Source organism: Rosa chinensis, chromosome 1 (assembly GCF_002994745.2).
Source record: "Rosa chinensis cultivar Old Blush chromosome 1, RchiOBHm-V2, whole genome shotgun sequence".
Classification (NCBI taxonomy): Eukaryota; Viridiplantae; Streptophyta; class Magnoliopsida; order Rosales; family Rosaceae; genus Rosa; species Rosa chinensis.
In genome coordinates, this window is record NC_037088.1 from 46334074 (window position 1) to 46349470 (window position 15397).

The window sequence follows — 15397 nt, forward strand, 5'->3', positions numbered from 1 at the left end:
GTTTTGTATTCAGATTTAGGGTTTTTGCTTCTTGAATCAGGGTTTGGCTATTTGTTTCAGGGTTAGGGCTTTGTGCTGATAACGTTTAAGGAAAACTGAAATTGGGAGAGAATTTAGTCGTGCTTTCATTGATAATAGAGACCTCTTTATATAGAGGATTACAAGCATAGAGATAGAGTTGTATATGGAAACATAATCGTACATTGATTAGATATCTCCTAAGATTCTCCGAGAATATCTCTAATATAAATCCTATTTCAACTAGAACAAGTAATTTATAATTTGGGCTAGAAACATACTCTGGATTTACTTTAACAATTCAATCATTAACTTTATTGTTTCAAAAAACAAGGATTTAAAAAATAAGAAAAAGTTCATTGTTCAAAATTTTTGGTCAGAGTGAGAAATGAAATGGGCATCGTGTACACTGGCGGACGCACGTTGGGACAAGTGGGGGCAGCTGCCCCAGTGGATTTTTTTCATTTGCGCAGCAGCTTCATATATATATGTTATGTTCATTGGTTTGCCCCCAGAGATTATGCTACCCTGCCCCCAGAGGAAGTGTAATCTGCTGCCTGACAACGATTAAACTAAAGAAACTTAATTACACGTGTAAATGTGTTCAAGCATTTGGCTTTTATAATCTTACACGGGAAAGTTAGCTGCTTTTTCTGCATTACCAAGTTCAAATTGAACAAAGCATTAGATTAATACCCACAACTCCACAAGGCACGCCTCTTCCAACAACAAATGAAAAAGAAACTTCATCAAGGACTAGGCTAGCTAGCTAGCTTAGAGTACGTGCTAGCCTGATTCCTATGGAAACTTACACGAGCAATCCAATCTTCATGACTGGTTTGAATTACTTTGAAATATCTTTTATTATTCTTAAAAAAAAAAAAAAAAATCTCTTACATTGTTTGGTTTTTATACAAGAAGGTTGGATTGCTTGTGTCCGGTGTGTTTCTTTTTAATGCACACTGATTTTGTTTTTTTTTTTTTGGTTAGGAAATATAGCGAGTGTATTTTACAGTAAATAGATGGAAATAAATTATGTGTCCCTTATTTGATTTAAAAGAAAAAAATTATGTATCAAAAAATATATTAATTTCAAGTCATTTTATCTGCTAGGAAGTTAAAATATGTATTCATTGAAAATAGTATCAATATCGAAAGATTGAAAAATTATGCTTCATTCATTGTAGTATTTTATATTTATTTGTTCAACCTTGTTTTTTTGCCCCCACTCACAAAAATTTCTGCGTCCGCCACTGATCGTGTATAACGGAAATTAGAAAATCCCTGTAAGGTTGTAACACGTGAACCTAGATCAGATGGGGTTGGAAACAGGCAAAGATTCTTGTAGTTTTTTCATTAAAAGGAGTCAGAGCAGGCAAATGAATTCCTCGTGAACTCCTCGCCTATATAAACTGCAGCAACCAAGACAGTCGTTCACTGCTCTCTTTCCTTTCTCAGCTTTCTGTAAAATTACAGTCGTCTTCTTTGGTTTTCATCTCCGCTATCCAAACATGGCCTACGGGACTCTTGAAGTTGTTCTTGTTGATGCCAAACACCTCCACAACACTGGTTTTCTCAGTAAGCTCGCTCGCTCGCTCTCTCTCTCTCTCTCAGTAAGCTTACACTTAGATTCATAACATAATGATCAACTTGGTAACATAATATAATATATGCTCTCTTTCTTTCAAATTTGGGCAATTTTCTGTGTTCAGATTCTCTGAATATACTTATTATGTCATGAGTTAAATGCTTTTACATGGCAGCTAAAATGGATCCCTATGTCATTTTCTCTGTGAAGACCCAAGAGAAAATAAGCACTGTGGCCAAAGGTACCTCGATTGCAATCCATTTGTTTTAAACTTTTGGGCCTCCAAGGGTTAAGTTTGGTGTGTGCTGTTGTGTGACTGCTGGAAGTATATTGTACATGCATTTTTGCAGGCCAAGGATCTAACCCAGAATGGAATGAAAGTTTCTTATTCACAGTGACTGATGATGTGTCCGAACTTCGTTTGAAAATAATGGACAAAGATACCTTCACCGCAGATGATTTTGTTGGAGAAGCAACGTCAGTGTCAACTAATTTTCTCATATTCATTCATCTGGAATTTTGTTGGTGAAAGTAATTAATTAGATATCAAATTTATCTGTGGTTGGTTGCAGCATTCCTCTAGACCCAGCATTGTTCGTTCATGGAAGCCTTCCACCAACTTCATACAATGTTGTCAACAAGCACCAGAAATATTGCGGAGAAATCAAAATAGGACTCAATTTCACTCCTGATCCTCAGGTACTATCACTAATCAAAAGTTCTCCAACTTAGGTTAATTAATTTCCTCCTGCCTAGTTTAATTTTTCTATCATTCACTTTCAATTATTCACATAGAAATGAATTAAAGCCTACCCCATTTTGTATTTAACACACATTGCAAATTCAAAGCACAATCCCTACATTCTTATAGTGCTTATTTTTTTACTGACTGCCGTATACATTGTTGCAGAACTATTGAAGCACCTTTTCATTCTAGACAGTATACTGGTGCTGCTGAGAGAGAGCTATATATGGTGGATGCATGGAAACAATCATCAACTTTTTAAGAACCACCTTGTGGCACTCAGTTTAATAATGTATGATATGCTCAGTTCCTCTAGCTGAGAGAAGAATAAAAATATTATTTTACTAGTCATTGAAGTTCTGTACTTTGTGTTCAAACTTCAAACCCATCGTTCTCTATGTGCATCGACTTTTTGGTGGATTGAAAAAATCAGTCAATTTTCCTAATACTGATTGTTTACTTAGATTTCACATTTACTCACAATTTTTTACTCACTTATTGACGGTACTTGTGGAGATAAAACATAGGTGTTGAAACTTAATTGTAGAAAAACCGGCGAAGTGCAAACAATTACTCGCATTAGAGCAAGTCCATCGGTATCACTTTGCCCGGGGAAAATGAGGGAATGATGATGTGTTGACTGGGCTAGCTCTTTTTTTTGCTTCCACCGGCCCATCTTTGACCAGGCAAGTCTTGCCTTTTCATGACCAAGGCGAAACAAAAGGGCAAGGCCCTGACTAAACTCCTAACTAGTCAAGCAAATGCTCCAGCTCGGCCCGCCTCCCACGTGGCTGACGTCAGCCACTGACTCCACCTTACCAGACGCGCTGGAGAAGAGAGTGGACTGCACGGAAGAAGCAGGAGCTGCCTTTCTGCGTGGGCGTCACGATTTTGTCCTGTAGTGCCAGACAGGGACGAATGGTACTGCGCCACATGTCTAGCAGCCGCTGTATGAGGAGAAATTTGATTCCAACAGTTCTTTAAGCTATATGAACAGTTAAAATCGATGAACAGTTTTGACTGGTCAAGAAAAAAACGGGTGGAAACCCATGTCCAGTGGCAGTGAATAGTAACTTGACTGGTCGAATTCTTGACTTCTCGACTTTGCCTTTTCTTGACTACGGGTGAACTTGCTCTTAGATTTCATAATGCATGCTATACATAGGGCGTTTTCTTACGGGAGACAATAGGACTACATATTGCAAGCTTCGAATCTTAACCACAGAATCTGAACATCTCTTATAAAGTACTCTTATTTATATGTTAAGGTACAGTGCAGGATCATGCTGAGCTTCGAATATGGGAGATGATGTGGAAATATGATGGAAAATTTTGATTAGGATCCTCATACAAACAAATTGTAGGATTTTTTTTTTCCCCAGTGTTATCTCTTAAAAATGATCAATTTTTGGGTGTGTCTGATTGAGTAGTTCTATACTTTGATTTCATGGTATATAATGTAATGTTTTCTTGTTTTTTTTTTTTTTTTTTTTAAGATTACAAAAAAATAAAAAATACAGATTTACAAACTGTCTCTTCTACTATAACCGATATACCTAGACTATCGCACAAATTGTACCCCAAAATTCAAAAAAAAAAAAAACTCATATAATATGTTATCGAAAGGCAAACTTCAATTTCATTTGGTCTAAAGGTATAAGTTTTCCTTTTATAAATGAGAGGTCGTGAATTCGACTCACAATAGACTAGTTGTTATATATGAGTTGTTTATTGATCAAGCAAAAAAACTTCAATTTTTGGTCTTATTGAAGTCACATAGTTATTTAATGGTCATAGGTACGAAATTGTTACATTTTCAACTTTCTTTATTAGAAAAGAAGAAATTCCATTAATTCAAAATGTTACAACGGTGGGGACTGTAAATGACTCTGTTAAATCCCAACTACTTCAATAAGAGAAGATGACCAATTCATACTCCTAATGTAGAACCAATGGTTATAGATTTCACGGGTCGATAGGACCCAAACTCTGACCATGAGAACCACCCTTTGTTACTGGGCTACAAAAGCTCTACCTATCTCAAGAGTCCCAATACATCCTTTCAACTATATTGTTCCACTCAAAGAAAAATCACGAATTCACGTTAACCAAAATATCTCATCTGTAATTTTTTCTTTTGTGAGAATGCTCCTAATTTTTTATTAAAATTTAAAGTTCCATGACAAAATAAAACCCAATCAAAGACATAGGGGGAGCAAAATGTAATTTAACCATAAACTCTATCCTCTGTACTTGGCATCTCATATAACGGAAATGGAACGGCTCCGTTCCACACGTGAACGGGGTTGGGAGCTGTTATGCATTTCCTCGAGAACTCCTCGCCAATATAAACCCAACCCCCCCCCCCCCCCAAAAAAAACTCCACCAACTCAGTCGTTCACTGCTTTCTTCTCTTCCTTAGCTTTCTGTGAAATTTTCAGTCGTCTTCTTTGAGTTTCATCCGATCCAAACATGCCTTACGGGACGCTTGAAGTTGTTCTCGTGGATGCCAAGGACCTCTACGACACTGCTAGTTTTCTCAGTAATGACCTCTCGATCTCTTTAGAATTGAAAAATGATCGAATTCTGGCTCGCATGCATGGCTGTTTACTGCTTAACCATCTGTAGATCTGACTCATCTGAGTAATTTCTTGCGCTATATATATCAGATGAATATTGTTAAGTGTTAACTAATTGCAGGCTTGATGGCCATATCTGTTCATATCTGTTATATGCCAAGTGTGTGGTTAATTGGTTGTGTCTGTGAGCCCAGAAATAAGGCCAAAAATGATTGATATATATGATGCTAATATATATGATTTTTTTTTTCTTTCTTTCAAATGTGTCTGCGTTAGATTTCGCTGAAATTGCTAATGTATGTATGACATGGGTTCAATGCTTGATTTTACAGCCAAAATGGATCCTTATGTCATTTTCACTGTCAAGACCCAAGAGAAAACAAGCACTGTGGCTCAAGGTATAGTTCTAGGCTTTCTAGCCATTTGTTTTAACCTTTTGGGTTTCAACTAAGGGTTAAAGTTGGTGTGTGCAAATTTCAATAAGGTGTATTTTATGTATATGCATTTTTGCAGGGGAAGGAACCAACCCGGAATGGAATGAAAATTTTTTATTTACAGTGACAGATGATGTGACCGAACTCCGTTTGAAAATAATGGACAAAGACACCTTCACCGCAGATGATTTTGTTGGAGAAGCAACGTAAGTATTAACTGTCTCTTTTGATCCATATGCATTCATCTGTAATTTATTGGTGAAGGACATTGTAGTTCATGTTATATATTAATCAGATGTACGTCTAACTTATCTTTGGCTGTTTGCAGCATTCCTCTAGAGCCACAATTGTTCACTGAAGGAAGCATTCCACCAACTTCATACAATGTTGTCAGCAAGCACCAGAAGTACCGTGGAGAGATCACAATTGGGCTCAATTTCACTCCTGATCCTGAGGTATTATCTGATCACTTATCCAAGTTCGCTGCTTCTTAATTTTCTCTAGATAGTTTTTCATTGATCATTATCATTAGTTTTCAATATTTTCTTGTAAGAATCAACTTTTAGTTCTTTGATATGGATGTTAAATGCTCTACCACATTCTATGTGCTCATGTGGAGCCACACATTTAAAGCACAAACACTACATTACTTTAGTTCTTTGCTGATATATGTCATCAATTAATGGACTGTATTCGTTGTTGCAGAGATATTGAAGCACCTCTGTTTCCCAGAGAATATGCTGGTGCGGAGGAGAGCTATGGTGGAGGGAAACAACAACTATCTAAGAATTGGGGAACAGTGTGATAATGTATGATGTTGAATTTAGCTACCGGCCTGGTGGTATTGGCCTAGAAGAATAAAGAGCTTTATTAAATATTAGACAATTTGGTTTTGTACTGTGTTTGAATAATGGATCGATCTATGTTTGGCTCGACTTGTCTGGTGGATTGAAATAAATTCAAGTTTGCTAATTCTGGTTGTTCAGGTCGGGCTGGGACGATTTTTGCGCTGCAAATAATAAGCCTCGATCAATAAGGCTCTTGCAGTTCTCTTAAACTTTTTGGTGCAAATAATGTTAGTTAATATACTCTATATATACTAAAAGGCAAATCTCAAAACATTGTTCATTACTTTTTGAATAGTAATAGGAAGATTTTGCTGTGTATGTTGCAGGATCTGTCATCTCTCTCTCTCTCTCTCTCTCTCTCTCTCTCTCTCTCTCTCTCTCTCTCTCTCTCTCTACCGCAGGGGCTTAGCAACTAGTTTTCCCTAAAACTAAAGAACACAAACATATAACCATCACAGGTGGTCGAGTTGGTAAGAGCCTCCAGGTGTGGAACCCCACACCCGGGTTCGAATCCCACTGACTCTTGTTGGAGTTAAATCCCAATATATTCTTGGTGGCCAGAGGGGAGGAAGAGTTCTGACATGATCCCTTGGCACAAATTAGTCTCTGAGCCTAGGAAGTTTTTGAGGAACCGTGTGATCTCGATAAAAAAAATCACAAATCAAGTGGCAGACATATGCTCTTGTTATTACCGGTTTATCGTTGTCTGCACTGACTTGATGAGACGAGCCTCCTCATTTCATTCATGACCAATGTCGACGAGATAAGGTTGGTCTCCCTAACTTTTATTTTTCATTGATTTGTTCTTTCTTTCTCTTTGTGCTAGTTGTATTGTTTAAATTTGATGTCTTTTTTTTTCATAACTCTTAAAATACCGCATTAATATTTTCTGAAAAGGAAAAAAAATTCCATACCTCATATTACCTGAAAAGGAAAAAAGAACAAAGGAAATGAAACTAATGCATAGTATTAATTATTCAATGTTGCCAACATACAAAAATTAGAAATGTGATTTCTTGATTTGATCTTAAGTTCCTAACATCATCGAGGATGAAAATGAACCTGAACTAATTGAACCCGTCAACCCCTATAATAAGGAGAATTTTTTTAGTGCTCTCGTCATTCCACGCGGCATATGTGACGGAACACTCTGATTGGTCCACGTCATTCTTATTTTTTCTTTGTTAAAACAATCATAACGACGTTATCTCTAGTCATAATATAAAGTAGGGCTGGGATCGGTTCTGTTTTTGGCATTTTTTGCCGGAACCGAAACCGAAACCGATATATTTTTTCCGGTTCGGTGTCATCCCTTTTTTTTGCCGGAACCGTTTTGGAACTAGAACCGTATTTTTCGGTTCGGTTATAGCTTGTAACCGGTTCCTTTACAGAGTAAGAAAACAGCAAAGCTATCTAGATTGGGGAAGAATCTGGGGGAAGAAGAAACTGGAACTGGAAATTGGGGAAGTGATGAAGATGAACTGGAAATCCCGATTCAGGATGTAGAAGTGAGTTTTTTTATTGTCGGGTATTTGTTTATTGTTTTTGGGTTAAAAAGCATGGGCTAGTGGGCAATTAAAAAACCCCTACTTGCGGTCTCAAAAGAAGGGTGCAGACCCTTTCCTACTTTTACACAATATAATAACCAAAAGATGATTCCCATTCACTTGGCCTTCACAAAATGATGCGAAAGTAACTTCCCAATCTCCAAAAAGTTGACCCATTCCTTCCCTTCAACGTTCAAACAACTCCTTCAGCTGGTTATTGCGAATGATCTCCCTCTTGTTGGCTTCAGAATGCCGATGTTCCTATTCACGTTTCTCTTGGGGTTGATCGGTTCGGCGTCTGCTTCGGGCTTGGCCTTGGCCTTCGATTTTGGTGCAGCAGCGGCGACCTTGACGGCAGCTCCTATGGTGGAGGTGGAGGACTTGGCCGGTGTCGGGGAAGCACGGCAGCCTCTGAAAACGTGTGTTTTAGTACATCGGTTCTTAGGGATGAAAGACACCGGAAACCGGGACCGAACCGATACCAGCTTTCTCGGGTCGGTTTCTGTATGGAACCAGAAATCTCAGATCAAGAACCGCGCCGAACCGCGCCGAATAGACCATTTCGGGTCGGTTTCTCGGATTTTCGGTTCAAAAATCCCAGCCCTAATATAAAGCTTCGAACTGAGATTCAACTGGGAATGATCCATCAAGGCTAGGAGAGAGAGAATTGGGATTTGGCCCTTTTAAAATGGATGAATACCAAGAATCTTGTCCTTTCAATTGAGAGAGTGAAGAAAATCGTAGACTTGCTTCTCTGGCTTATGCCAGGAGGAATCAGATTGACAAAAAAAAAAAAAATTGGGAACATCCAACCGAAGGTGGGAGAGAACTAGGCTTTTGGTCGTTATGAAATTGCCAATGAATAATCCCAAGGGAATACATCCAATATTCAAACTACAGCCAAGCAATAAGCTCCAACTGCACGAAGATTAGATATTTTTCAAAAAAAAAATTATATGAGATCAGATCAATGGATGAAAATTAAATGTTGGGAAGGAGAAATTCAAGAACAATCTAGCTTTGTATAATTTCTTATGCTTCTTTGAATCTCCCAATTTCTCTGGCCAAGTTGAAAATTCCAGCTTTGCACATAAGTCAGTGGAAGAACTTTCAGATCATGTTCATAATTCCAATATTGTGAAGTGGGTTCTTAGTTGACGGCGTTAGGTTTCAAGTTCCAACATAAAAGGAAAATACAATCAACAATGACGTGGACCAATCAGTGCGGTCTGTCACATGAGCCACGTGGAGTGACGGGAGCACTCAAAAATATAGGAGATAGGAGATAGTGCTTGGCTTGGTAAGTGCATGTCTGCTGAAGAAAGAAATGCTCTTTATCTCTAGAGTCGTCCTGACCTCGCTATAAACTTAATACAAATTAAAAAAACTCCAACAGTCGTACTTGTCTATTCCTCTTCTTTCTTTCTTCACTACTAGAATTTTGGCCTTTTACATCATGACAATTACATCGGTGAGGAATTCACGCGATGTAAAACAATGTAATTAACATCGATTTCTCAAATATCGATTTCTATGTATATTACTGACATCGATATTTACTGTTGACTGATGTCTAAGGTTTGATTTAAATTTTGGCGAAAACGCAGAGCGGCTAAGTTAAAATTTTTAGAGAGAAAACGCGGGGATGAAAAGTTGTTTCCCACACTTAGACAAATTTGGACTAAAATTGACTTGCCCAGTTGCCCTAACTATTCGACAGCCTCTATTCGACAGCCTCTATTCTTCCTAGTTCCTATTCGACAGCCTCTACACCGACTCCTCGCTCTATTCCTCCTCTTCATCCTCTTGGTTCTTCGAATCCAAGCAGAACTCGACACCTCATCCTCCATCTTTTTCGAGTCAGGCCAGCTCTTGTTCCTCCTCTTCGTTCTACGCCTCCTCTTCGCTATATTCCTCCTCTTCATCATCTTGGTTCTTCGAATCCAAGCACTATATACTAAAGCTCAGTTGCCCGGTTACTGTTGTGGAGTGAGGCTTTTGCTCTTTCTACTTTCCTCAATTACAGTTTGGCATTCTTCTGTAAACTTCTGAGAGAGAGCGAAGAGAGCCGAGTGACCTGGGTAGAGGAAGAAGAAGAAGAAGAAGGGATTTCGAATCGCAAACAAATCCTCAGGGAAATCATCAGCCCGGGCAGTCCAACCCGAAGGTAAACTAATTCAATTTCTTGGTGATTGAATCTTAAATTTCCCAATAGGTTGAATTTTGATTCTTTGTTAATTTCTTCATGATTGATCAAGTAGTTTGATTGTCTTGGTTCTTCGAATTTTGCATTTTGTAGTTGTTGGTGGCCGTCCAGCAGGTGTGGAGTTTTCGGCAGAGATTCATGACTTTGTAGTTGAGGATAAAGCCAAGTTGTACCCTTCTGTTAAAGATGGTGTATCCATTACTATAAGGCATATACATTTCTGTAATTGAAGGTATTGGTCAAGTTAACTATTGCGATTGATGTATTGGTTAAGTCAACTGTTATGTGCTTGGTTTGGTCTTACATGTTTGACACGAGTTACAACATTTGCTGAAGACAAGTTCTTTACAGATGGTATTCAAGTAAAAATTGGTTCTCAAGTTGTAAAAGTAGCAGATCTGTGTTTGATATCATAATTTGTTTTGAATGTTTTTTTGGGTCTTTCTTTATTTTATCATAAGCCATGTCTCTATTTGGTATTTCAGAATCCTAATATTGATGACTGGATACTTGAGTGATGCAACTATGGCTGAGGATGCCTTATCTGTTTGGTATGTGATTAATTTCCAAGTACAAGCCTCTCTGAAATTTCTGCAGTCTTTCTTCGATCTACTGTGTTTGGTAATTGGGTTTAATTTTTGCAGCATGACTATAATGATTGGGAGCTCATATTTCCTTTAACCTTCTTTGCGGGGACAGGGTATAGTCTCTTCTATCTCTACCTCTTATGGCTCCTCCTAACTTTCTCCTTTTGTATTATAGGGAAGTGATACATTTCAAAACGGGGATCCCTATATGAACCTTATAAAAAATCTCAGTAGTGAAATATATATTGGCAAAACTGCCAGTCAACCACTCAAACCTTTTGTTACAAAGCGTGCTATAGTACTTAATTTTACAAGTCTATTTCTGTTTGGGTGGATAGATGAATTGACATTAGTTACCTTAAGGACCATGCCATTCCGGATAACCTTAATTAGACTAAAGTTGTGACCTTTTCTATAATGAAACCTCTCTGTATATCTTGCAAAGAGCAAACATTGAATGATGGCTTCTGTTTCATGACTTCCATCCACTGTTTTTGTATATAAATGGTGTATGTAATTTTTAATCTCATTGATCTTTTTTGTTGTTTAGTAAATGGTAATGTTTATGATTTTGAGTTGAAAATACTGGATTCATGAGTTCTTTTTTCTTTTTCTTTTTTTTTTCCTTTTTAGTTATTCTGTTTCTGAAACAAATATGACCAAATGAAGATAACATTCTGAGATTGATGATTTCCATTTAGATATGAGTTCCATTAGACAATAATATTAAAGATCAATGAACTCTGTTTAGATATGATTTCCATTTAGAAAGTGTGATTACATTCTGAGCTTTTGTTTCTTATTTTGCTTCCAAGGAATTGTGTTTCATCTACAGAGTTATTCTTCATTCAGCTGGGCAAAGTTCGAAGCTTGCATTACCGTGTAACTGGAGCTTTCTAGGCATTCTTTATCTCTGGTTCGCTCTTTCTCAATTCTTGTCATTTTTTGTCACTGATTTGGGAAATTTTTGGGATTTTGTTGAGTTTTAGGTTTCGGTTTTTGCAAATTTTGGGTCTCAAACTAAACCATAAGCTTAAATTTCCAAACTTTGTTGGACCCATTTCACCAAATGTAGCATACATGTCCAGTAGTGGTCTGCCAATCTCAAATTTTGCTTGTTTATCAACTAAAAAGCTTCACATTATTGATGTGATTTGCTTCAAGGAAGGTGCATGCTTTTGTGTTTGTGCTTCATTGATGGCTTTGATGGTAAAGTTTGAAGCTTTGAGATGAGTACTGATATGGGTATCGATTGTTTTGATTAATCAGTTTATGGATTGGTTCTGTTTTTGTTCTTTACCTATTGCTTCTTGAAATCTGGCTTAAACTTGGTCTTTTAGGAAAGTTGTTTTAGAATAGTATCTGTTGTGTTTTTTGGGTTTATTTGAGGTAGGTCAGAACTGGGGTTGTCCTACTGGTCCTGGTTGAGGGTTCGATTATTTCTTTTGGTTGTATGGCTTTGTATCAGATTGCTTGAAACACGGGTTTGATTATTTCTTTTGGTTGTATGGCTTTGGTATTTTTTTCTATTAGATGTAACTTTTTAAGTAATCCCTTGTACAGTTATAGGGAATAGGTGATAACCAGTCCTGTGCTTTGACTGTAACTTTGGGTGAACTTGGAAATGGAAAGGAAATGATGTATCTTTGAAAAAACACAATCGAGTTCGGGTGATGTTGCTTTTCTTTCTTATTTCTGTTACCCTCGATCTTATCAAGACAACTTCATTGATCTCTAATCAAAAATAAAATTAGAAAATGGGGCACTACACTTCAAGTTATAAGGACGCTAGATCCATGAGTGTAGGTGGTGCCTTCTTTGTAGTTGAGTTTGCTCAGAATGTTAAGAAAAGTGATTACCAAATTTTTTATTACTACGACTGTTATTTGGACTGCATTCTCTCTGGTCCATGAAACTCATGGGGATCAGAACTTATCAAATGAAAGGACCTATTATTTTGTTGCAGCAGTCTCTACAAGCATTAAGTAGCATACTTATCTACCTTCCATCATAGTCATGGATTCATTATTTACTGAAGCTGTATTTGAACTTGTATCAGGTAACGTAAGCGTTGAGCCAGCTGCTTCACTTCTTGAAATAGTGTATGCAGGTTGCTTTGGATCGGACAAAGGTGTGACATCACTTGTAAGCATTGATATTACTTCTTACATGGTAGCTCTATCTTCTGCATACTCTTGAACACATAAGAGACCAACCTGAATAAATTTCAAAACTTCCTCTTTGGAACCAGAGTCAAGTGATGTGTCCTTTATCTCTAGGGTCTGGTCTTGTTTCCACAATTCCCAGGCCTGAAACATTAGTTTGTGATGCAAGTATGTGAGTTTTTCTAATCTATTAGAAATTGACTGACTGCTAAGTTTATAATTATCATTACAACTTACAAGTTCGATAAGGCAGAGACCATTAGATGAAAAAAAACTGTAAAACTGTAAAACTGTAAACAGTAGAACTCCAAAACTGTAAACATCAGACTTTTCAGACAAAATGCCCCTCATGGCATATTCAGGAGACATGTAACCACTGCATAAACTATTATATCAAGCTTAGAAAGAGGAATATTCAGAAAAATTTGTATATGTATATCAGTATATATATGTTAGGGTTCATATTTTCATCAAGTAGAATGTTACTAGCTTTCAGATCTCTGTGTATGACTCTAACTCTAGAATGCTTATGAAGATAGAGAAGTCCTTGTGCAATTCCTTCAATGATGTTTACCCGTGTTTGCCAGTCCATTGGTATCAGATTGCTTGAAACAAATATACTATAGTTCTTAAATTCTGCAGTTATCTGCCAATTGCTTTAATTCAGACTTATATCCGTATTATTTAAAGGCTGCTACTTTTTCTAAACTTTAATATGTTGGCAGGAGAGCGTCCTTGTAGAGGAAGTGTCTGAACAATTGAAGCGTACAACAGAGGGTCTAAAATTTGAGGAGCATTCAGTTTCAACAATCACTTCAAGATAAATCCAAGTGTTCAGGTAAGCAATCCAACTTTATACACTTTGGTCTGTGCTTGAAGTTTATGAATTCTTGAAGTTTTCAGTTTGGTTTGATGCCATGACTTTATTAATTTTAAATTTTTTTTTTTTTACATTTTTTTAAATTTCAGCAATGGATAAATCTTGGATAATAATGTAGGGAACATTGGATAATAATGTAGAATTCTTCATCTCTTTTGGTGGTCAGCTGCAGTTTGTTTAGTTGGGAATACATTATGTGGGCTACATTAATAATGTAGGGAACATTGGATATTGACAATCATATGGGAGGATGAAATCTACATCTTGGACCCTTTGGGAAAATCAATCCATTACCAAGCATGGGGGAACTCTGTGATAAAGTTAGCACATGCATGTCCTTGGTTTTTTATTTTCAATTATCTATAACTAAGTTATTTTCTGCTAGATAATGACATTGTTTGGTTGTGCAGTGCAATTAAAAGTTTCAATGCTGAAACGGGTAGGACTAACAAGGTGCCGAAATTGAAACTACTTCCGGTTAGTATGATATATGTGGTTGATTAAGTTACAATATTCTATTTAGTATGAACTTTCTAATTCAATAATGTGAATAAACAGGGCGTACCTAAACAACCGGGTGGAGTTGAGTGTGGCTATTGTGTAATGCGATACATGAAGGACATTATAAATGATGACACGCTTTCATTTCCGACCAAGGTATATGCATTATGATGGAAACTTTGGTTTAGTTATAGTGGGCAGATTATGACTTATGTGGGCAGATTATGACTTATGTTATTGAATATATTCATAGTGGGCAGTGATGACTCGGAAAGTATACACCCAAGATGAACTTGACGAGGTCCGCATTGAAGTAGCTGACTATTTGCAGACTTTGCTATAGATGCTGACTCTACCAAAGTGATTTTGAGTAAGGCTAGCTAGATTTTGTAGAATCATTTTGAAGTAGAACGTTGTACAGTTGCAGGTGAACTAAACTGCATATAGTTATTGCAATGGTCTATTTTGGGCTAGCCTTGATGTAGGTTGGGGTGTTTTTGCCTATTTTTGAAACTATTAACAATTCTGCTGTTCGACAGAAATTAATGCAATGCCCCATATTCAATTAATTCAGAAAGTCATGTTGTTGAATGTGGATTACAAGCATTTTAGCAGCTATAATTAATTTCTTGGACATCATCTCATATAAAAGATATGATGTATATGTGTCTGTTTCAAATCAGTGTTAAACTACAAAACGATGTCTAGAAAGAGATAATACATCAGTTTCGAAACTAAAATCGATGTCTCATTTTTCATGGATAACGACGTATTCAGTAAGAAGCAATGTTTAAAAAACTAATAGACGTCGATGTAAACTACAGGGAACAATGTATGGAATCAATGTTGACATCGATTTACAATTTGGGAAACGATGTCTGGAATCAATGCGGACATCGATTCACAATTTGGGAAACGATGTCTGGAATCAATCTGGACATCGATTCACAATTTGGGAAACGATGTCCGGAATGAATGTAGACATCGATTCACAATTTGAGAAACGATGTGCAGAATCAATCTAGACATCGATTTACAATTTGGAAAACGATGTCTAATAGTAAAGTGGACATCGCTGCATAAAAGGAAACGATGTTTATTATAATAATGCACATCGTTTATTATATATTAAGGAATGTAGATTGAATCTTAAATAGTAGGATATATGGAAAATATGTGTGAACCTCATAAACGGCAGGCAAAATGAAAATAATCTGATGTCTGATACCATAATAAACATCGTTTCTAATATCAGTAATGATGTTAAAATGAATATCTATGCTATTGGACCTATACTTC

At 36.9% G+C, this 15397-nt stretch overlaps 2 protein-coding genes and 1 long non-coding RNA gene across 15 annotated transcripts; all 3 read left to right on the forward strand.

Moving 5' to 3' along the window:
* The first annotated feature begins 1427 nt into the window (after nucleotides 1–1427).
* On the forward strand, nucleotides 1428–2644 carry LOC112181752 (elicitor-responsive protein 3). The gene is made up of 5 exons (XM_024320152.2): nucleotides 1428–1596; nucleotides 1782–1847; nucleotides 1957–2083; nucleotides 2179–2305; nucleotides 2517–2644. The coding sequence occupies exons 1-5, from the start codon at nucleotides 1530–1532 to the stop codon at nucleotides 2523–2525; spliced, it is 396 nt and encodes a 131-aa protein (XP_024175920.1). The 5' UTR covers nucleotides 1428–1529; the 3' UTR covers nucleotides 2526–2644.
* A 2062-nt stretch (nucleotides 2645–4706) lies between these two features.
* LOC112181751 (16 kDa phloem protein 2) lies at nucleotides 4707–6299 on the forward strand. The gene is made up of 5 exons (XM_024320151.2): nucleotides 4707–4893; nucleotides 5263–5328; nucleotides 5444–5570; nucleotides 5693–5819; nucleotides 6070–6299. Exons 1-5 carry the CDS (start codon nucleotides 4824–4826, stop codon nucleotides 6076–6078), a joined length of 399 nt encoding a protein of 132 aa, XP_024175919.1. The 5' UTR covers nucleotides 4707–4823; the 3' UTR covers nucleotides 6079–6299.
* Nucleotides 6300–9449: 3150 nt separating this feature from the next.
* On the forward strand, nucleotides 9450–14667 carry LOC112183834. Of its 13 annotated transcripts, none has more exons than XR_005804962.1 (11): nucleotides 9450–9926; nucleotides 10059–10197; nucleotides 10451–10516; nucleotides 10610–10665; nucleotides 11368–11468; nucleotides 12612–12697; nucleotides 13443–13555; nucleotides 13716–13917; nucleotides 14008–14074; nucleotides 14156–14254; nucleotides 14352–14667. It is a non-coding gene; the product is annotated as an uncharacterized LOC112183834 (long non-coding RNA). The 13 variants fall into 13 exon arrangements; XR_005804963.1 differs by having other exon boundaries at nucleotides 13738–13917; XR_002929975.2 differs by having other exon boundaries at nucleotides 9451–9926; nucleotides 13764–13917.
* The last annotated feature ends 730 nt before the right edge of the window (nucleotides 14668–15397 follow it).